General features: G+C 54.8%; 1 protein-coding gene across 2 annotated transcripts in view; it reads left to right on the forward strand.

Moving 5' to 3' along the window:
• Window positions 1–23,004, forward strand: part of POC1A (POC1 centriolar protein A) — a 114,250-nt gene that overhangs the window by 32,340 nt on the left and 58,906 nt on the right. Inside the window, exons 2-8 of one of the 2 annotated variants that reach the window (XM_060164020.1) lie at window positions 5,379–5,682; window positions 8,442–8,526; window positions 9,526–9,697; window positions 10,052–10,231; window positions 11,613–11,720; window positions 13,131–13,246; window positions 20,922–21,055. In XM_060164020.1, the coding sequence (XP_060020003.1) occupies window positions 5,461–5,682; window positions 8,442–8,526; window positions 9,526–9,697; window positions 10,052–10,231; window positions 11,613–11,720; window positions 13,131–13,246; window positions 20,922–21,055 (1,017 nt within the window). In that variant the 5' untranslated portion in view covers window positions 5,379–5,460. The remainder of the gene's footprint in view (window positions 1–5,378; window positions 5,683–8,441; window positions 8,527–9,525; window positions 9,698–10,051; window positions 10,232–11,612; window positions 11,721–13,130; window positions 13,247–20,921; window positions 21,056–23,004) is intronic. The other variant, XM_060164021.1, reaches the window with a different exon arrangement.

The following is a 23,004-nucleotide window of genomic DNA, read 5'->3' on the forward strand; positions in this document are numbered from 1 at the left end:
TGCGCACATGTGCAACAGACACACAATCACCTACAAGCACTCAGAGGCACACGTGGGCATACACAGACACACAGTCACACACCTTCATCCATTCCATATGCTCTTGAGAGGGGACCCGAATGAACTGACAGGACCCTCCCTCTGAAAGCACTTGGATCCTCACAAGAAAACCCCATCCTGCTTCTACTTCAAATCCCACATGCACCTTCTCCTGGAAGCCCCCCAATCCTGCCAACAGAGGGACACCGTCAGTGCTGAGCCAGAACACCTGGAAGGACACACAGAGGGCTCAGCCTGCTTGGTGGCCCTTTCCCTCTCTGGTTTTCCTGGAGCAGAGGCTCTGGTTCATCACCTGCCTCCCCCATGACCCTCCATAATGCCTGGGGACCCCAGAACAGGGTGGGGCACGCAGCTGGCATTCCACAGATGCTTGTGGAATAGAATTGTCTGCTCCTGACCCCATAGCAAGCCCCTCCCTGAGTCCCAGCATCACTGGGGACCTTGGGAAGGATTTCCTGGTGTTCCTCAGGCCCAGTGGTGGTTCCAGGGATTGAACTGTCACACAAGTTTGGTGAGTTTTTCCAGTGCCAAGCCAGGGCTGAGTGCCCAGGACCCCCCTGTGATCAGCAGGGTGTGGTCCCTGCTTGCACAGAGCTCATAGCCCAGGGGAGATAGATGAGAAAGCTCCAGCATATAAGCAGTGAAGGGGATGGAGGCATGAAGAGTGTCTGGGGTGGGGCCAGCAGAGGTGTCTCTGAAGGGGTGATGTCCAGGCCCAGGCCCGAAAGACCGTGAGTGAGCAAAGCGATCAGCTGGGGGAAGAGCAGCCAGACAGAGGGAACAGCCAGCGCAAAGGCCCTCAGGAGGGTCTGAGCATGAGGGAGGCCAATGTGGCATGATGAGGAAGGGAGACCAAGGGGCCTTGCCTACGATTGCCTCCAGCCCTTCCTCTTCCAGCTGACCACATCCACCCATTGAGGCCAGAAGTGCCCTAGAGGTCACCTATGGATGTCCTTGTTGTACCCATGGGGAACCTGAGACCTGAGATGGGATCACAGAGCAGGTTGGGGTCAGAGCTAGGACTTGTCGAGTCCGGGTCCCTGGCCAAGGCGTCGTAGCTGAGTGACAGTCCCCTGGCTCCTCGAGGGTAGGATGGAGCTGTCCAGGCACTATGGTGCCCAGGGTTTCTTTATCAGGTCCTGGGACCACCATGTCACAATCCCAGGGGCTTGTTATAAATGTGGGCTCCCAGCCCCACCCAGATCCATGGAGTCAGACTCTATGGCTGGTCTGGGAATTGGTATTTAAACCAGCTGCGCCTAGACTCTGGAAACCCTGTGCCCTAGGACCCCTGTGGTCCTGGTCTTGGCAGTCCCACTCCCTTTGATAAACAGCTGAATGACCCTTCTATGGCCCTGCTTCTCAAACTGAGGATGGGGGCAGGTCATAAAACCACAGGATAAACTGGGGCATCTTCCTGAATATCAGTGTGACTTGGCATTAACTGGTCCATCATTAAAACATTAATTTGATATTAAAAAGATATTGAAAAGAAGAGTAGATGCTAAACTTCCTGACAGTTTAAGATAAAATATGAGACAACAAAGGACTTTCTAATGTGGGGTTCACTGCCTTGGGACTGTTTCGGCCTCCATCCCTACTATTGGGGGTAAAGTCTTGAGGCCCTCTTAAGTTTTACCGGGCCCTGAACTATTTAAGGATTCTTAGTTCTTCTTCCTGTATTTGTTAGGATTAACGGTTCAGACTCTGCAGACAGACAGACTTGGGTTCGAATCCTGGCTCCCCATTTAGTAACTCTGTGCATCAGTTTCCCCATCAGTAAAATGGGCATAATATTGTACCACTCCTGGGGTTGTAGCTAAACCTTCACATGGTTTTTGGTGTACAGTGACCTTTGGTAAATGAAAATCATCAGTTATTTTATAGCTGGCACTATTCCAGGCTGGTTCACCACACCACAATTCAGGGCTCCCTGGAGGAGGGAAATCTTATCCTCTGGTTTCATGGGTACCTGGCCCTATCTTCCCACCCCAAATGCTCTGGGGGCAGCCAGCAAAATCTGCTAGGGGGCCTGAGGAGCTGTGGCCTGCATTCTTCTAGCTTGACCAATTTCCCTGGGTTTGGGCTGGTGTCACCAAACACCCCTCAGGTGGGCAGTGGGACATGGGGACCAAGATTTGCTCTGGCTACTGTGGACAGGACACTGAGTTCCTTACCGGCCTCACCAGGAGACTGAAGTCCTAGAGGCTCCGTGACTTGCCCAGGGCCACAGAGCCAGTCCATAGCCTAGGGCTGTGCAGTCCAATACGGTAGCCACTAGCCACATATGGCTGTTTACATTTCAATTAATTAAAATTGGATAAAATTTAAAATTCTGTTCCTTAGGCACGGTAGCCACATTTCAAGTGCTGGATAGTCACATGTGACCAGTTGGTCAGTGTGATTACAGAACATTTCCATCGTCACAGAAAGTTCTCTCGGTCACACTGATCTAGAGGGGCTGTTCTCAGCCTTGGCTGTGCACTAGACTCACCTGGAGAGCTTTTAAGAAACGTTGGTGCCTGGCCCCACCTGCAGAGGTTCTGAATGGCAGCCAGGGCTGAGAACTGCTCCGAAGCCCTGTTTGCATTGTCTACTGGAAAGGTTTCTCTAAACGGTTCAAATTGAATTCAGACTTTTTGTGAGTGTCTGCATCCCGCTTCCAGCCCATGTGTGCAGAGCCAAGGTTGGGGGGTGGGGCTCAGTTTTGTGGAATTCCCTCTCTTACCACAGTTGGGCTGCCCTGGCCCCTTCCCGTCTCTCTGGACAGTGTGAAAAGGAGGCCCAGCATCTCTCACGGGCTTGCTTGAGGCTGTGGGAGAGAGGCCATGCATCTTGCCTGTCATGCTTATGGGAGGTGGGTTGAAGTACCCAGAGGCGTCCCTATCTGACTTCAGTGGATGGTGTGGAATGTGGCTACTGGCCAGCTCTGTGTCTTTCTGGAAACTGGTCCCAGGGACTCCTGGGACCCTTGATATCACTGTCCCAGGAATTGCTATGGCAACTTTAGTCATGCTACCCACTGTTTGCAACATGCAAGGACAGGCCCAAGCTGGATGCTTACTCAGACTGGCCACTGCTATGGGATGGAGGAGCAGGACTAGGCGAGGTTGAAGGCTTGGGGCTCCACGGGACCTCTCCCCACTTTGGGGTGGGCCTACCATATAGAAGGCTGACCTGCAGGGGCACGCTAATTTCACAGCGGGTTCTCCTGAGGCCCAGAATTACAATGGGTCTTCCTGGGGAGGGTCACCCTGCAGGGGTCACTCCCACAACAGGGAGACCTGGTACCAGAGCTCCATCTATGAGCAGTCTCTTTTGGCTCACCTCAGCCCTAGGAGGGGACATGTGGCCCTTGGGCAGGGAGTCTGGGAGTGATGACAGGGTGAGAGGCCCTCACAGGGGGCCCTGAGTGTGGGCTTTGTACCAGGATAGAGACATCTCTGCCATAGGGGGGCTTGGAAAAGAAGCTCTCTTTGAGCCGCCTCAACATGGAGCCCCCCAGTATTAAAGCTCTTCCAGCACTGAGTGTTCCCCCCTCCATGGAGGCCCCAGTCAGAAATGGAGTTCAATCTGGTCGAGGTGGCATGGGGTGGGGACTGCTCCATCAGAACATGGAGGCACCAATCTTGGTTTATGCAGGCTGTGCCAGTGTTGTATCCTAGGTTGTCTATGTGGTTTTGGCAGAGCTGAACTCTGCGTTCTTATGGCGAGTAAATGAGCAAGAGGGAGTGGGGCATCCCCAGCTGCTCCTCCCTGAGGGGTAAGGATAGCAGACAGTGGGATCTGGAAAGACCAGCAAGGATGAGTAAAATCTTCCAGTGCCTCTCGCTTTGAGCAGACCTGACATTTGAAAATCATTTTACAGAAGGGTTTCATAAATTTAGTTATGTAGATTATGAACTCCTGTAAACCATGGGTGTTCTATAGCTAAAGTTGACAACAAAACAAAACAAAACCAAAAACACCACCCAACAACAAGAATGATTGAACCCTTATGTGTAATAGATATATTTTTCTGTATTTAAATTTTTTTCTTCCTTAATGTTTTCACTTTAAATGTTTGTCCAGTAGGCAAGAGAATAGCTGAATAAGATGCAAACATTGGTGGGAAGGCTTGAAAATTGTCATTTGAACAGTGCTGAACAATTTCGGGTGTGTGTAAGCGATACTATACATGTTTTAAGTGGAATTTCATATTGTATAAGTTATGTGAGCCTGACAATTTCTAACATACAGGAACCAGTTTTAAGCCAAACCACAGCGAAGATGGGATTAAATGTGTCTATTTCTTGGGTCTGGCCCCAAACCTTCCAGGTCCAAAGAAGAGACTCACTCCTCCACATGCCAGCTCCCCCCCACTGCCAGTCTCTGAGTTCACTGAATTGGGCTCTGGTTTGCAGGTCTAAGGACACACCATCTTAGGTCTCAGGATGTCCTGAGAAACCTCAGGGCCTGGCGAAACCTTAATCAGTGTTGAAGTATGGCCAATCCACACTTAACCAGAGAGGTGACACAAGGTTCCCAAATCTTGACAAATGTCCAGTCCAGAGTAGGGGTGTGTGTGTGTGTGTGCGCGCGCGTGTGTGTGCGTGTGTGCGCGTGTGCGCGCGCGTGTGTGTGTGTGTGTGTGTGTGTGGGCGGTCGAGCAGGAAGGTCTAGAGACCCAAGAAAGTGAGCAAGGACGACCTCTGGCGGCCAGGCCCTTGGATTGTCTCCTCTTTTAAACTTGTAATTTATAACGGCTGCTCAGGGCTGAGGGTCCTGAGAGGGCCAGGCTGCGTCACACCCTCTCATGTCACAAATGGGGAAACTGAGGTCCACAGAGCAGGGTTATTTTTCCCGAGGTCACGCAGCGAATCAGGGCAAGAACTGAGAATAGAACCCAGGCCTCTCCACTCCAAGGGTGTGATTCCGAGTGACTAGTGTTCTTTTAAATCGACACCTGTTTTAAGCGCGTTCGGAAGAGCGAACTACTTAAAGAATTCCCGAAGGGTGAATAATTGGCTCTTAATGGGGTACTGAGAGAAAAGCCGGCCTCGTGGGCGCTTGAAGAGGACTCAATCACAACGAGCCACAATTAACCCAAACAGAACGGTTTAAGCATCTCCACTTCCGGGATCCTTAAAGCGTTCACTTCGGGTGATTCACGGCCCCGCCCTCATGGCATTCTGGGAAATGTAGTCCCACTTTCCTCCAGACACAAGGATGAGGGCGTCTTGGAACTGCATTTCCCAGAAGGCTGTGCTCGCCGTCTCGTTAGCCCGGCTACGGGTCGGTGGGGCGAACCTCTCATCCTGGACTTTTTAATTTCTCAGGGGGAATGAGTGACGGTGGACAGAGGCCTTTGGCGGCGCCGTCTGTAGGCTGCCTGGCCTGGGGGCGCTGGACGCAGAGACCATGGAGCCGGCCATACAGCTCTCCTTCCAGTCGGGGGGCAAAAAGCCGAGGCGCCGCGTCTCCTTTAACCGCGGTGGGCGGGGCGAGGCGAAGCGACCCGCGTTGCTATTGGCGGCGGTTGGGGGCGCGGAAACTGAACGGGACGAAACTGCAGCCGCTGCTTCTTCGGGCTCCTCTGGCGTCTTGGGCGCTCCTGGCCCCGCCATGGCCGCACCCTGCCTGGTAAGTTCCTGCCAGCTGCGGCCACCCGGGCTTTAGTCTCCCCGCCTAGCCGGACGGAGGGTTCCAAGCCGGTCTTCTCTGGCCCCAGTTTACCGTCTGTGCAGGGGGCACTTGAGTACGGGCACCTGGTGAACGCCTCCTGCGAGCCAGGCTCTGTTCGGGCTAACGGGGCTAAGAAACCAGCCTCTGCCCCCAGGATTTGCATCTGCCCCTAGCGGGGGAGACACTTGTATGGCCCGACTGGAGGTGTGACCTGGGGCCAGCGCCGGGCCTCTCTGGCTTCTGTCTCCTTATCCTGAGCAGTGGATGGCTGAATGGGGGTTTGTTTGAGGGTGCACCCTGTTCCAACGTGTGGGAACAGCAGGCCTCCAGGATGCCCGGGACGGCCCAGGCCTGCAGTGTGACCTGGGCCAGACTGCCCTCTCTGAGTCCCAGGTTCTTCGTGAGGCCAGAGGGGAGCACTCCAAAGCCTCTCTTTTTGAGAGGTTGTTTTAAACCTGAACCTGCCTGGTCCTCTGGCTGGGTTGAAAATCAAGGACGCTGGGTGGTGGCCTGTTGGCTTCCTTGGGTGTCTGGGCATGTGAGCAGAGGGCTCAGACTAGGAACTAGGCCTTTTGATCTCTAGTGGTGTTTGACCCCCCGACCCCAATATATAAACCACCTTTGGGGGAGATGAGGAACCAACAAGCCTGTGGGATTGGAAGAGAGGGTGTTGGGAGATTTCAGGCGTCCCCTGGTTAGGGGCGGATCTGAACTTGCCTCTAGAGGGTGCACTATTTTACCCTTATTCTTCCAGCAAGTTCAGGTGGAGCAGTTTCTGCTCAGTTCTCTGCCCTCCTCCAGCTGCCATTCCTTCTCTTGTTGAAAGGAGGACTCAGGCTGGTGTGTTGGGGGGTGGAGCTGGGCAAGGGGCCACGGGAGCCTTTGTTCTGGTTACAGCTCCCTGCAGTCCTTGTTCTGCCCCAAGGCTGTTTTTTCCTCAAGAGGAGGCTTTGCTGGGCTCCCTGGTGCCCCCAAAATGCTTCTTTGAGGTTTAAGATATTTGGGGTAGGGGGAGATGTCTGCATGGCTGGACTATAACTCTTCAACATGAATTGCTGTTGGATGGAGAGAATCTCTGGAATATTATCTCCATGTCTTCCTAAGCTACTGCTTCTCTGATGTTGGGTGGAGTGGAGATGGTCGTAAAGCCACTGGGGGCTTATTCAGGGCTGACCTTTGGGTTCACTGGCCGGTCCGCAGTGGGACTGAAGGTATAGGATCTGATTCCTGAGATGGGGGTGCTGAAAGTCCCCATTTTCTCTTGGGTCTTTTGAAAAATAACTTTATTGAGATATTATTCACATACCATAAAATTCACCCTTTTGAAGTGTAAAATTCAGTGGTTTTTAGTACACTCACAATATTGTGTAACCATCACTGTCTATTTCCAGAACATTTTTGTCACCCCAAAGAGAAACCCATACCCATTAAGCAGTTGCTCCCCTTCTTCGCGACTGCCCCCCCTCCGCCACCCCCACCCAGTCCCTGTCAACCACTAATCTATTTTCTATCTTTATAGATTTGCCTATTCTGGACATTTCATATAAATGGAATCAGACAAAATGTGGCCTTTGGTGTCTGGCTTTTTTCACTTAGCATAATGTTTTCAAGGTTTATCTGTGTTGTAGCATGTGTCAGTAGTTCATTCCTTTTTATGACTGAATAATATTCTGTTGTATGGATATACCACATTTTGTTTATCCATTTGTCTGTTGATGAACATTAAGGTCTGTCCACTTTTGGGCCATTATGAATAATCCTGCTATGAACATTTGTGTACAAGTTTTTGTGTGAAAATGCTTTCAACTCTTATGGGTATTTACCTACAATTGCTGGATCATTTGATAACTCTGTGCTTAACTTTTTGCAGAACTACCAAATTGCTTTCTACAGTGACTGGTTTTTGTTTTTATTTTTAAACATTGTTTTCTATTCTGGCTGTTTTACATTTTATGTGAATTTTAGGATGAGCTTGTCAATTTCTGCAAAAAAAAGGCATCTGAGATTTTGAAAGGGATTCTGTTCACTCTATAGATCAATTTGAGGAGTATTTCATCTTAACAATATTAAGTTTTCCAAACTATGAACATGGGATGTCTTTCCATTTATCTAGGTCTTTCTATACTTCTTTCAATGATGTTTTTTAGTTCTCATATGTCTTGCACTTCTTTTGTTAAGCTATTCCTAAGTATTTTGTTCTTTTTTATGTATCATAAATGGAATTGTTATCATACTTTTATTTTTCACATTGTTCATTGTTGGCATACTTGATTTTTGTATATTGATTTTGTATCCTGTAAGCTTGCTGAACTTGTTTATTAGTTCTAATAGATTTTTTAGTGATTCCTTAGGATTTTCTATAGACAAGATCATGCCTTGAGCATTTTTTTTTTTTTTTTTTTTTTTTTTTTTTTTTGCTGTACGCGGGCCTCTCACTGTTGTGGCCTCTCCTGTTGCAGAGCACAGGCTCCGGACGCGCAGGCTCATCAGCCATGGCTCATGGGCCCAGCCGCTCCGCAGCATGTGGGATCTTCCCGGACCGGGGCACAAACCCGTGTCCCCTGCATCAGCAGGCGGACTCTCAACCACTGCGCCACCAGGGAAGCCCATGCCTTGAGCATTTTTAAATGCTGCTGGCTGTTATAGGAAGAGTCTTGGCCCTGGGGAAGCCCCTTCCTCATCTTGGCTTCACATATTTGACCCTGCCTCTCCCTCAGGAGGACCCCTCGCTGGAGAGGCATTTTAAGGGCCACCGGGATGCAGTTACCTGTGTGGACTTCAGTCTCAACACAAAGCAGCTGGGTAAGAAGAGGCATCTTATTCTAGGCACTAGGTTATGAGCTGAGAAGGTCACGTTTCTACCTGGGAGGTGTGGCGTGGGGGAGCAGGGCACAGTGAGGACCCAGGTGCTTTGTCTAGACCTACCTCCTGCTTCAGCCGGCCTGCTCTCTGGGCGCTAGGCTTTATGAGCTCCATTCTGCATGTGGAGTGTGAGGCTCGGAAAGGTTGGGGGCCTTGCTAAGATCACACAGCCTTTGAGGTTAGGACCCGGTTCTGGGCTTTTCCGTGCACACCCCATCCACCTCTCAGGCCTGGCCTGCAGAATGAACCCTAAACAGTGGCTTTTTCCTTGGGTCTTTATTGATTCTGTTGTCCACAGTACCGTGGGCACACCTCCTTGTTGAAGACGCCCACCACTGAGAAGGATGGGGGGGCAGAGCCGGGTGCTCCCCTCCCCCCACTGCCCTTATGCTGCAGCCGAGTGCTCCCTCCTTGGCCACCTGGGGGTTCATACACAGCTGTCACGGCTGCAGCTTTCTTGTTTCTATGGACGAGGCTCCCCCTTCATCCAATGGTCAAGGTCCCCTGCCAGAAGCTGCTGGTCTCGTGATATACGCTGGAGATTAAGAGGAAACAAGTCATTTTTGGTCTGTTCTGGGGACCTCCGCTAGGCTTCTGATGGGTCCTCTTAATGGTAAAATGGCCACTGGATTGAGCTGGCTCCCCAGTTTTGCGAGGACTTGCTCTCTCGAGCCGCAGAGTGTGTCTGTGGGGAGACCCGGGACCCTTGGTTACAGCCCAGGTCTGGTTGCTGTGTGGGTCCGCTGCCTGGAGTGGTGACAGGCCCTAGGCTCTCCGAACTCCTGCTCAGCAGTCACTGGAGGTGTGGCCTGTACCCATGGAGAAGGCAGAGCTGGGCTGTCCCTGCTGCCCGCACCCCACCCCCGCCCGTCTCCAGCATCCTGGTGGAGGCTCCAGGCCTGCTTGAGCCGAGCGTCATGGCATCTGCTCTCTCCTCAGCCAGTGGCTCCATGGACTCATGCCTCATGGTGTGGCACATGAAGCCCCAGTCACGTGCCTACCGCTTCGCCGGCCACAAGGACACCGTCACCTGTGTGAACTTCTCCCCTTCGGGACACCTGCTTGCCTCAGGCTCCCGTGACAAGACTGTCCGCATCTGGGTACCCAACGTGTGAGTTAAAGACTTGGAGGGGCTTGTCTGAGTCTAGGCCCTAGTGCTGGACTGGTCACAGTGGGACATCTGCCCCACTTCCGAGGAGGTAACATCAGAAGCTGGGGCTTCAGTCGGGGCCCTCCCCTCAGGGCCAATAGGGAGATCCTGGGCTGACCTCAGCCATCCAGGAAGGGATCCCACCTGACGCTGCCTGCACGTGGGTGAGGCTCTGGCTTCCCTTTTTGGGGACTGAGGCACTCAAGCCTGGATTTACTTTGGGAGGGTTCTGAGGGGTGGGGAGGGCTTCGATGTGCCCTTCTGTTGCTCTTATGGGTTTATGGGTTTCCTGACTCTGGATACCCATCCCTGCAGCAAAGGCGAGTCAACCATGTTTCGTGCACACACGGCCACAGTGAGGAGCATCCATTTCTGCAGCGATGGCCAGTCCTTCGTGACAGCCTCCGACGACAAGACAGTCAAGGTGTGGTCAACTCATCGCCAGAAATTCCTGTTCTCCCTGAGCCAGCACATCAACTGGGTCCGCTGTGCCAAGTGAGTAGTGTCCTACCTGGAGACCGCTGGAGGGACCCCGGGGGTTGGAGGGCACAGAGGAGTTGGCAGGTGCTAGCACCATGACCTTGGACAAGTTATTAGCCACTCTTTATCTTCCTGAACCTCAACTTCCGTATGTGTGAAAAAGAACAGTAATAGTTCTCACATTGTAAGTTGTCCAAGCTTCACTGAGCTAATGCACGACAAGTAAGTTAGTCCGTTGTCAGCCATGACTGACCCCGACGTCTGTGCTGATGCAGCCCAAGGTGAGTCATCAGGGGCCACTTATTAGCAATAGCAACAACAACAAGGTAACGTCAGTACCACCACTAGACGTTTTCTTCTAACTCCTCATGGCAGTCCCGCAAGTAGGTGGCATTGTTGCCATTTTGCAGATGAAGAAACTGAGGCTCAGAATAGTGTAGTATCTTGCCGTGGGGCACATTGGGAGTAAGTGGCAGAGCTGGGGTTGGAAGCCGAGTGTCTGGCACTAAGCCTTGCCTACTTTCCTCTGAGGACGTTCTGCTCCTCAGAGGTTGATTTTGCTTCAGAGCTGCCAGATGGGGGCCCAGGCTTCTGAGAGGGGTTGGTCTGGAAGCCGGTTCTCCCTTTGGTGTGGGGGCCAGTGCCGTGGGGATGGGGGCCAGCTGATTCAAAGCACCTTTCAAGGTCTAAGAATTGCGGACACAGCTGTGCCTGCTTCTAGCTTATTCTGTTCCTTTCAACAGAGATCTCACGTGTCGAATCTCTGTGCCCTGGAGGAAGAGGATGGGGTGTCTGGGGACACTGGGAAACCATGGGAGTCAGAGGTTGGGGACTGTTGAGCTGTGTTCTTCTGGGGACCCCATGAAGTTACTTGTTCTCCAGGGCCCTCGTTCCTCTGTCCTGGGAGCTCCCTGATTACTCTGAGAGGCCCTCACCATTGGGCTCCTGAGAATAGGAGGGGCCCCGCCAGCAAACAAGTGTTAAACTCACACCAGGCCTTTGGTGGTGGGTCCCCAGAACCTCCACTCCTTTTTTGTTAGCAGGTTGGTTTTGCTGACCCATTCTCAGAGTTAGGTGTGGATTCAGGGCACTTGGGAACAGGATAATGATGCCAAGTACCAGCAGTCAGCACGCATGTTGCCATGTGCAGTGCTGGGGGCCTCGTGTGCGACGCTACTGCCTACCTGCTTACCAGGAGGTAGGCACCCTTCTGACCCATCTTGCAGAGAGAAAGGCATTTGCCCAGGATCACTCAGGGTCAGAGCAGGGCATGTGGCCCAGGTGGGTTCCTGAGGTCAGGTGGTGGGCAGCTCAGGAAGGGTGACTGTGGAAGATGGTGTGTGGTGCCCGTGATGTCTGTTGACTGGTGATGTGACTTGTGCCCCGCCTGGTTCAGGTTCTCCCCGGATGGGCGGCTCATCGTGTCTGCCAGTGATGACAAGACTGTCAAGGTGTGGGACAAGACTAGCCGGGAGTGTGTCCACTCATACTGTGAGCACGGCAGGTGAGTCCCCAGACCCTGTCCTCCACCTGTTGGCGCTCGAGAAAAGCATAGACCTGGGCTCGAAGAGGCCCTAGTGGCCTCCAGTGGCGGCACTTGGGGCCCACCACCATGTCTCTGCTGCTCCCTGGCTCTGTATCTTTTCGCTTGTGGGTGGAAGTTTCTGCCTCATCCCCATCCCCACAAACAGTAAGAGTGCTTAACCTCAAGGCACGAAACTCTTTTTGAACATCTTTATTGGAGTATAATTGCTTTACAATGGTGTCTTAGTTTCTGCTTTATAACAAAGTGAGTCAGCTATACATATATCCCCATATCTCCTCCTTCTTGCGTCTCCCTCCCTCCCTCCCTATCCCACCCCTCTAGGTGGTCACAAAGCACCGAGCTGATCTCCCTGTGCTATGCAGCTGCTTCCCACTAGCTAGTTGTTTTACATTTGGTAGTGTATATATGTCCGTGCCACTCTCTCACTTTGTCCCAACTTACCCTTCCCCCTCCCCGTGTCCTCCAGTCCATTCTCTACGTCTGTGTTTTAGAGAAAAACAAATACCGTATGCTAACACATATATATGGAATCTAAAAAAAAAAAAAATGTTTATGAAGAACCTAAGGGCAGGACAGGAATAAAGATAAAGATAAAGGCATGAAACTCTCGAGGCCTCTCTTTTCCCTTCACTTTCTAGTTCTCAAAATTGTGACACGTCTGTCTAAAGAAGTTGAACCCAGACCCCCAAAAGGATGTTCTCCTTGGTGATGACTTTATAAATGAAAGGCTAATCAGGTTCTTGTAGTGGATGGTGACTGTTCATATCATGCCGCATCACTGAGAGGGATGAGCCTGCATTTGAGCAGGGACCCACCCAATCTGGGTTCCTAGATGAACCTCAGCGTCTGCCCCTTGTTAGGCTGGGAGCCCCAGGTAAGGGTCCCTCCTGAGGGCTGGCCACGATACCAGCTTGGGTGTCACATATGAGTATATCGAGGGCCCTTGGCTTGTCTTCTAGAAATAGGTGAGCCAGTGGTTCTGGGACCCTGCTGGCCCTTGATGTCTGGGCCTCAGGTGGCAGGGCCTGCCCTGCCTCCTGCTCTGGTAGGGGCATCAGCTCTAACTGAAAGCACCCGAGCAGCTGGCTGACCTTTGGTCTGAAGTTCACTTTCTCTGCTCGCATTTAGAAGTTGGTGCTGAGACTTGCTCCCTGGTAAGTGCCCCTCAGGTCACTGCTAGCCTCTGTTCTCACCCTCTCCTTCTTGTTCTCCCTTGGCCGCCTGGTAAAGATACAGGGCAATAGGGAGGTATTCTGGGCTGAGGGAAGAGTGTGAGCAGGTGTGTGGGGGTGGGGATGTGCTGGATGTTTGGGGGTCTGTTCTGAGCCGGGGCAGACCTCCTACAGCATGCGGTGGCCCCCTTTCCAGCTTTGTCACCTACGTGGACTTCCACCCCAGCGGCACGTGCATCGCCGCCGCCGGCATGGACAACACGGTGAAGGTGTGGGACGTGCGGACTCACCGGCTCTTGCAGCACTATCAGTGTGAGTGTCTCCGAGCGGCTGCAGTGGGACTGTGCCACGCCGGGTGCCCGGCTCTTGGCTGTGGGGCTTAAATGGGCCTGAGGACAGCTGTGGCTGGCTTGGGGTTAGGGGGGGAGTCCTGGGTCTGTTGGGATCTTCAGGGGTGGGTAGTCTATGGCGTGGCTGTCCTGGAACCTTGGCCTGGAGATAGAGCGTGGTGCTAACTGGCATCCACCAGCCCTTTGGTGCCCACTTACGAGGTGGCAGAACCTCAGGCACACTGCGGTCCAGATGGGGGCTCTCAGTGGGGCTCTGGCCAGGGCTCCTCTTGAGGGGCACTTCTCAGGGGCTGCCCATGCCACTCACCTCCCCCTGTAATGGAGGCTCTGTCCTCCAGGGCCAAGGTGACAGCCCTGGAGGTGGTGAAGGAGACAGGTCTGTCAAAAGAGGTCAGTGTTGGTGGGACCTTGGCCACCTCTGGTTCCACGGTGTCCTCCACAGATGTGGAGCCGTGAGCCATATGGAGGGTCGACTTGGTAGGGGGCCAGGCTTGGAAGCCAGCCCTGGTGCTGTGCCCCCTTATTTATATATATATTTAATTATAGCCCTTGGAAGGCAGGGCAGCGGGCTGTCTACGTGGGCTGGTATTGGGCTGCAGGAGGGAGGTGGGAGTGGGGGCAGACTTGGGTGAGCTTACGATGAGAGAGCTGAAGGTACTGGGATATGGAACTGGCCTCAGAGCAGGTATGACTGGGCAGAGTCCTAAGTCACCCCAGTTGTGGGGATGGGGCCCAGGGAAGGGAGCTGATGAGGGGGTCACCATCAACTGGGAGTTGTGCAGGGGGCAGAATGGGTGGGCAGGCCTGGGGGCTCAGGGCTGAGACCAGGGAGAGTGAGAGCTGGCATTGTTTAAAGAACTCTGGTTGTTGACTTGGGATTAAGTTTCAAGTCCATGGGCTCACTTCCAAAATTCACACCTGAAAATGGGAAGGACATATCTGGAGAAAAGTGTGGGGCGTGGGGTTCAGAGCTCTCCCCTTAACACCCCCCACAAGCCCTTCCAATTCTCAGATGTTTGAGGCCAGGACTTTCTTGGGGTAACTGAAGGAACAGATCTTCCAAGAAGGGGGAGTGGATCCTGGTCTTGAAAAGCACATGGTGGAGGGTGGCTCTGCACCCAGCTTCAGCATTTTTAGCAGTGTGACTTTGAGCAGGTTACTTGACTTCTCTGGGCCCCTGGCACAATGATAAGGCCTGTTTCTCAGGTGATGTTGGGAGGGTGATGAGTTGGTCCATGACAAGAACTTACAGAGTGCCTCACACAAAACAGGAACCAGGCACAGTGTTAGTGACAATGACAGTGATGCTGAGTCTCAGTCAGGAGGTCTGGTCTCCCAGCAAGGTGGGCCCAGTTGGTCCAGGCTTGCAGTACTGTACACCACCACTAGGTGGCAGGGGCCAGCCATGAGAATGGTTCTTTCCTCAACAGGGAGTCCTGGGGTTTGTCACTGATGCTGTTTCAGACAGAGGCTTCCTGAACAGAGCCCCAGCAGGGTCTGCCCTCTACTTGGAGACCACGCCTCTCCCTCCTCTCCTTCACACTCAGAGGCCTTTCTCCTCCTGCTCTGGGCCAGGCCTGAGTTGGAGACTGGGTACATCTGCATAGCTGACTGGGCGGAAGGTGGGAGGTGCAGAGGAGTGCTGGGCGGAAAGGCCACCTCTGAGTGTGGGGTCAGGAGGGAGGACTTGGACAGGGAGAGACGGGAAGGGAGGTGATGAGGCAGAGCAGTAGTTAGGAGTATGGGCTCTGTTTCCTGTCTGTGAAGGGCTGGTGGTAGCCTGCCTTATGGGGTTTGTGAGGATCTGATGGGAGAATCCACATGAGGATTACAATACATTACTGGGTACATGGTTTGTACCACATAAATCTTGATACTGGTGAAGAGAATCTCCAGGTGACCCTGGGAGAGTCCAGGCCCACCTGTGATGGATCAGGAACCTAGGTCTGGTGTTGGTGAGGTGCAGCAACAGGTACCTGCAGGGGAGGGCCTTGAACGCCATGCTCTAGCCCAGGGTCCCGAAGATGCAGCCTGGCTGGAAGTGCTGGGACAGGTGAAAGGGTGAGAGGCATCTGAGAGGACAGCAGTGCTGAGAGCCTGCTTGGGTAGGAAGCCACGTGCCTAGGTGACTGGTGGGTGGGCTGTCAATGCCCGATGTCGGGTGAAAGCTGGGCATCAGAGTGGGGCAGAGGTCAGGCCCGGGGGTGGGTTTTGGAGATTGAATAGAGGCAGAAGCTGATGCTATGGGGTGAAGGGGCCAGCTGGGCCTAGGGATCTGGGGTGTGAGAAGGCCACACCCTGCATCCCTGTGATTGAGGGGCTGTGGAAGAAAAAGGTCCACAAGCAGCCAGAGTGAGCAGGGGCAGCCCGCTTAGAAAACCGTGATGGAGGGCTGAGGAGAGCAGAGCCAGGGGACTGAAGGAAAGCAGGGTCTCCTAAAGAGGGTGGTCAGGGGGCGGCATGATGCAGAGCAGTTGAGAGTGGAGGGTGCTGGGGAGAGATTCCTGGGGGAGCAGGCTTGGCAGTGGGTGGGGGTGGGAGATCAGTGACTGGCAGGGCCCAGGGGTGGGGGTGGACTCGGATAGCATCAGAGGTCAAGTCCTGAGGGGACCTGAGGTGCATGAGGCTGACAGGCTCCACGGTGAGATTTCAGTCTGTTTTTGCTGCTGTCCTTTCCTCTTGTGGTGGAGCCACTCAGCGAGCCTGCAGCATCTTATTCCTAAGCCGCCCCTAATAGAGACCAGAGGCTTCAGGGGGCCTGGAGTACCCCATAAATAACCCGGTTCCCTCTGAGCTCCCTGCCCAATGCATGGCACACGGTGGGTATTCACAAGGCAGCAGACTCATCCCACCACCTCTGGGCTCAGCCTCCGGGGCTCAAGGAGAGCCTGGCAGGTCTGAGCTCCTTGGTTGGGGGGGACAGCCCTCACCCTGTTTGCTGGGGAGGGACCTGGTCAGGTGTGCTCAGCAGCTCCCCTAGAGAGCTCCGTGGCAGAACCTTCTACCTGAGAGACCCTCCTAGCCCCTGAGTAGCAGCTGTCCCCCCACCCAGAAGAGGTGCCAGGGGATCTCTTGGGAAGCTGATTGCCCAAGTAGGGCTCCCAGCCCCCCAGTAGCAGGCACCTGAGCTGTTTTCTGTCCCTGACCCCTAGGACACCCAGGGGGAAGTGTTTAAGGACAGTGACATCCAGTGTCTTCCCTGATTGGGCTTTGGGCGCATAAGGCTGTTGGGCTCTCCTGAGAGAAATTGGTTCATGATACTGCAAACGTGTGGCCAGGAAGCGCTGCCAGCCTGTGGCCAGCCGCCATGATCTTGCTCCGTGGAGGGCACTTCCGGTCCCATTTTGGGTTGTTGGCATCACTCTGGGCTACAGCAGGCAGCTGGCACCATTTGTCTCAGGCGAGGAGTTTCTTGCTCTGGCCTATCACTGCAGGGAGCAGTTCTGATTTCCCAATTCAGCAAGGAGTTGGTGGGGCACTGGAGCCCCGGGAGTGCCAGTCCCCACGGAGGTGGGTTAGGCTCCGTATGCTCTGAGCCCACATTAAGACTGTTCAGACATCTGAGCAGCAGCAGCTCTGTCCCGGATCCCTTAATGTGCTTTGCAGTTTCCAGGCACGTGCGGGTTCATTATCCAGGGACAGGCCTGAGTGGTCAGCAGGGCAGGGCTACTCCCCATTTCACAGATGGGGTGTTTGAGGCTTGCCCAGGTCAAGCAGCTGGGAAGCTATGGCTTCCTCTCACTGTGTTGATTCTAGTCATTTACTTGCCTGTGGCCCCCAAGAGGGCTTGGCTTGGCTCTCTCCAGAAACTCCAGTTAGAGCTCAGAGTCCCAGCTTCTCTGTCCACTGGTCCTTAGCACGTCCCTGGACCCCCTCTCTACCCCAGACATGGTCACGGAGGGTTTTAAAGCCGCTGTGCAACCAGCAGGGCAGGCCTGCACCCTTTTTGGCGTTTGGAGACCGAAAGGGTTGATCAGGAGGCAGTGCACTGTCCCACCTGCTCTGGCCAACTCAGCAGCTCTCGCCCACCATCCCTGAGCGGGTGTTCCTACGACATTCGTGAGATGACTGTTTGGAGTGTCCTTTGCTGCTGGTGTCAGGGCACCTTCACTGTGTGAACCCACAGCCTCTTGTGAGCCCACAGCCACTGAGTCACTAGTAATGCCAGTTGTGCGTTGTGAGAGGCCACCATGGCAGAGCGAGCCGAGCGCCTTGTGGTGGGCATGTGGTGGGGCTCGGCGCTAGCATGGCCTGCCCCAGAAGGAGACCTCCTGCTTGGGCACCTTGGACACCTGTGGGTCTCTGTGGGCCCCATGGCCAGTTTGGAACCCATTGGGCAGTGGGCCAGATTTGCTGAGGGTTCTACAAGCAGAGCTGTGCGGGCAGCTTGTGGATAGCCAGGTCTCTCCTTAGGCCACCTGCTGCCCGCAGGCTGTGGCCCGTTCCCAGTACTTGGGGGCAGGGTCTGCAGTGGCCTCAGTCCCACCCTCCCTGGCATCCTGGTGACCTATAGAACATTGACGCTGGTACTCTGACCCTGAGCTGGAGTCCCTTCTTTGGGGTCGCGGTGGGGGTAGGGTGTAGCCCACATCGTGCCCAAAGGGCAACCTGCCATCAGCTGTCACCCATGTCTGCCATGGAGATAGGCAGAGGGCCTGCAACTTTGAGCTTGGTGAAAAGTGGATTGTTTGTGTGCCGTCACTGCTCAGGGCTTCGTGACGGGAGGCTCACCCCCTCGTGGGGCAGCTGGGCCTCCGTGGGAGACTGTCATGCAGCGCTGATTCTATGAGGCCTCCCTGGTACAGCCCCACCCTCGGCAGAGCCAGAGAGGCTGCTCCAGGCTGGTGGGGCCGGTGGGTGAGACAGGAGAGCGAGTGGGGAAAGGTGGGGCTGGCACATTCCCAAAAGCCTGGCTTGCCAGGCTGAGCCCTGTTTTGGAGTAAGTGGTTCCAGATATTTCTACCCCAGCCAAGAGGCCTTAGCTATTTCTGCCATTAATAGTGGAGCAGGGCCTCGGGCACCCCTCCCTGGGCCGGTTGGGGGGATGGGCGGCGGTTCCCTCCCTTGGGTGGGCTTGACCAGGTGGGAGAACCTGGCTGGTAACCACGCCCTGCCCCTGCCGCCCTGCTGGTGCTGGGCAAGCCCTGTGTTTCCTGAGCTTGCCTCCCCCGATCCACGCTGCTGCTGGCTGTCCCCTGCCAGCTTTGTCTCGGGGAGGGGCTGGGGGGCGTTCATGCCAGCACAGGCTGCCAGGAGCTGCAGAAGCAAGAATAGCGCGCCCTTCTCCGGCTCAGTGAGGCAGATGCGCCAGGAGCAGCATCTAAGGAGGCCCAAGGGGAGATTGGGGCGTGGTGAAATAGATGGAGGGCAGCTGCCTCTCAAAGCTGTCCTACTGTGGGCTGAGGGGGTGGGCGGGACTCCTCAGGGGGATCTCGCAGTGTTTGTGCCCGTCTCCCACCCCCACTCACCAGCGTGAGTGTGAACCAGCGTTCTGGCGAGCACAGCCAGCCCCTCAGGAGCACACACTAGCTCACAGCCTATAGAAGCACAGCCTGAAGTGCCTGCAGAGCCTGGGTCTCCTCCCCAGGCGTGACACACTCGTTTGGGGGGAGGGAGGGATTCACTTTTTATCATTTGCTCAGTTGTATAATGATAGTGACTATATTCTAATGCTGAAAAAATATTTTCTGGAAGTACGTAGAGTAATAATTAGAAGTCCCCCTATTCCTGTCCTCCCCAGAGGGCACCCCTGCTCTGTGTCTGGAGCTTCTGTCCACACCTTCCTCTGGGTCTGCACACGTGGGTGTGCCCCCCACACGTGGGGAGTCACGGGCACACCCTGTGCGCCACTAACGTTCTTTCTGCTGCTGCTTGTGGCCGGTGCCTGTTCAGTTCTGCTGGGGTCGGCTCTGGCTTTTTTTCTCTCCTCTCCATGCCCCCATTTCTGGTAAACACTGAGGGTGCCGCCCCCTGCCTCATGGCCCTGAGTGTGGGAGAGCGTCTGGCCGTGGGGCTCTGGACTCCGCCTCCAGGAGCTGGCTCTGGAGACCCCATCAGCCCCACTCCAGGCCGTCTCTTGGAGTTCCTGGTGCTGAGAGAGAGAGTGTTTAGACCTAAAGATCATATTATGTAAAGCCCTAGTGTCTCCCCTAAGTATGCTTGGGAACGTGAATCCACACTCCCCGACGTGTCTGCACATCGGCTGACCTGGTGTCTGAGGGGCTCCGTGTACCTCTCTCAGCTCTACTGAGGGCCGTTTCATGGTGGGTGTGTTTATTGGTCCAGCAGTGGTTCTTGCAGTCTCACGGTGCCAGGATGAGGGGTTGATTCTAGAACTTGCATTTATGTTTGTGGCAGTTCTGACTTGGCGGGGTCATGGTTATCCTAGCCCCTGTGGTTTTGCTCACGAGGCCTGTGTTAATGGGTACAAAGGCACCTGGGTCTTCCTCAGCAGCTACTCTATGTTGATGTCCCCATGTGGCCTGCCTGGTCCAGTTCACCTACTGACCAACTGCTTTTTGAGTCCCGCTCAGTGTCAGGCACTGAGCCAGGAGCCAAGGACCCAACACAGCCCCCTGCCTGATGGAGCACATGGTCTCATGGGGGACCCAGCCGGGAACCAAATAGCTGCACATAAATGTAAAAACCCTGCTGTGAAGAGACTCACGGTGCTTCAGGAGGGACCAAACAAGGGGGTGACCCTGATGACGAGGTCAGGGGAGACTTCCCTGAGGAGGTGACTGAGCAGTGAGTGAGCTGCAGGGTCTGGGGAAGAGGCGGGCAAGAGTCTTCCCGGGCCAGGGAGAACAAGGGCTGGGAAGGTCCCACAGCCAGGGAGCTGACAGGGCTGGTGTGGCCAGATCTTGGAGAGCGAGGGACACCAGCATGGATGGTGGGGCTTGGGCTGGAGCAGTGGGGAAGAATCGTGGATGGGCTTGAGCTGTCGAGTGGGTTGAATGGCAGGACCTGGAGTAGCATGGGATGCCTGGGGTAGCGGAAAGGGACATCAGGGCTCACTCTGCACAGAGGCCTCAGGCTTCACCTGGCAGCATGCCTACAACACCCTAACTTGTGGGTGCTGTGCCACAGAAGGAGAAACGGGCTCAGTGTGTGAAGATGCTTGCTCAGGGTCCCAGGGTGGGTCAGTCAGGAGGCTGGGATTGGAACCCGGGCCTGACTGGCTCCTGAGAGCGGGTCTTAAGCTGTTTTCTTGCCTGCTCCCATGCCCATCCTTTCCCCCAGGGCAGGGGCATCATATTGGCATTTCCAGGGGTTTTCTTTTCCATTTGGTTTCCCTGACGTAGCAGCATGTGAGACAGATTGAGCGTTATGTTTGAGCACTCTGTTTGGCTCTAGCTTGACTGCTTGGTGAGGAGGGAGAGGCGGAGGAATAGCTCGATCTCTCTGGCCTTGCCACACGTGCTCCCGCCTGCCCTGCGTCTCCCGCTGCCTGCCCTCATCTCTGGATGAGTCTCCTCCTGTCCTTTGTTTGTGCTGCTCTCCTGGGAGGTCCTTGTGGGGCTCTTCATAGCAGCTCTGGGCAATGGCCGCCCCGGTCCAGACCTGTGCCGAGCCTTCTGGCCTGTCTTCTGGCTTCGTGGGCCTCCCAGCCCATCTGAGTGACGTCTTTCCTCCAGTGCACAGTGCGGCGGTGAACGCCCTGTCCTTCCACCCGTCGGGAAACTACTTGGTCACGGCCTCCAGCGACTCAACCCTGAAGATCCTGGACCTCATGGAGGGCCGGCTGCTCTACACGCTCCATGGGCATCAGGTGAGGGCGTCAGCCTGGGCTGAGTAGCATGGAGTGGGGTGGAGGCGCTGTCTTGAGGTGGCCCTTCCCTTGGAGCCCGATGGAGGGGTTCTGTGGTCCCCTCGCAGCCTGCACATTGGGGTGAGGTGCAGAAGCAGGTTTCCCACCCACAAGACTTGTGACCTCTGGCAGAAGTGCTGGGCCTGGTGCTGCAGCTGAGAAGGGAGTACAGGGGTTCAGTTGGGTAGGGGGTCGGAACGGAGGCCTCTGGACAAGGTTGACAGACTTTTCCCAGGGGCTGAATGGAATCTGTCCCCAGTGACCTCAGGCATCACTTGGTCCAGCAGTTGAGTAGAGCCCTGGAACTCGTGCCCTGAATTGCCATCAGGCCTCCTGGGGCCCTTTGGAGGCAGAAACAACAGGTGTCTTGCAGAGGCGGGTGTGAAGGAGGGAAATCTCCCCGCACATTCATGGGGGAATTCCTAGAATTGAAACGAGGGAGAGAGACCTTCTCTCTGAGCATCTTTCACCAACACATCTGGTGCCCTGGCCCCCTATGTGGGCAGTAGCTGGGCACGGGGCCCGGTGGGCGGTGGACTGCTTGCGGTTCTCCCCTGCAGCCGGCCTGGGTATGGCTGAGCTGTCTCCTGCTGGGACGTGGTCGCCACACCCAAGTGGGTCACAGGTGCAGAGACCAGAGCATTTCAGTTTGTCCACTTCTCCACCCATGACCAGGGGCAGATGGGATGGAGAGTGGGGACAGGCTCTTGAGGGCTGAGGGAGGCCCTGGGGTGCTCATGTCTCTTGGGCCAGCAGCTAGGTGTGAAGCTTCTAGCCCAGGGCTCTCTGGATCCCACTGCCATCTGAGTCAGAGCACAAGGGCCCTTGGCCATGGCTTGGAGTGGGGGCATGGGCCTTTTCTTCTGCTGCCTTGGGACCTGGAGGCTGCTTGCCCTCAGCCCATGGTGACCCCTGGTCCTCTGTCAGAAAAATGTCTGGTGTGCAGGACCAGCAGGCCTGTTCCCCTGGTGTCGACACATCTAGGTGTCACGTATGGCCATTGCACTGGCGTGATCGCTGCTCCTATTGTCAGCCTGTGGGGGCGCCACCTTTGTTAGCCCTTTGGCAAGTAGTTACTTAGATTCACACGTAACCAGTTTCGGATCTTATAACCCAGAGGGCGTTTGAAAACCACATGAACGCTGCTACCTCTCCTGTTCCCACGAAAACGAAGGAAAAGCAATGCACAGAAACACCGTGCGGGCAGGTGCATACCAAGTGATCACCGAGCACTTTCTCCTTTCTTGTGGACGTTCTTTAGACAGCTGACTCACTTCTCAGCCTGAGAAGCCTTGAATGCGGCATCTAAAAGGCCATTCCTGTGTTCGGGCCCAGCATCAGCACATATGGGAAACCTGTGGACATTGTTCTCCCGGAGAAGTGAGACAGGGGCCAAGAGAAACCGCGCAGTTGCCTATCTGCTGTTGAACCTGGAAATGTGGGAGACAGGATGAGGGACAGCGGTGGTTTGGGGGTGTGGAGAACGGGAAATGGCTTCAGAAATCACTTCTTCCTCAGGGCACCAAACTCGCAGTGCCCAGAGGAAGGGGGAAGAAGGAGAAGCGAGCTCACCTCCGTTCATCTTGCCGTCCATTTGTCCATTCATCATCCGCTTTCCAGCTCACCAGGCTGGGCACCAGGGGTATGAAATGGATGTCGTGGTCCCACCCCCTGGGGCTCATGGCCTGGGAAGCAGGGGACTCTCTGGGGACATCAGCAGAGCCGAGGTGGCATGAGATGTGTTAGGAAACCAGGAGAGGCAGGTTGAGTCTTGGGTTGTACTTGGAGGGTTGGGTGAAGCAGGGTAGGCTTCTCCCCGCTCAGATGAAAGTGGGAGTCGGAGTGTGAGGCTCACATTTGTTTCTGTTCCGACCCCCCAAAGTCCCTATCAAATACAGAAACTTAGCATT

This window comes from Lagenorhynchus albirostris, chromosome 10, assembly GCF_949774975.1.
Source record: "Lagenorhynchus albirostris chromosome 10, mLagAlb1.1, whole genome shotgun sequence".
Taxonomy (NCBI): domain Eukaryota; kingdom Metazoa; phylum Chordata; class Mammalia; order Artiodactyla; family Delphinidae; genus Lagenorhynchus; species Lagenorhynchus albirostris.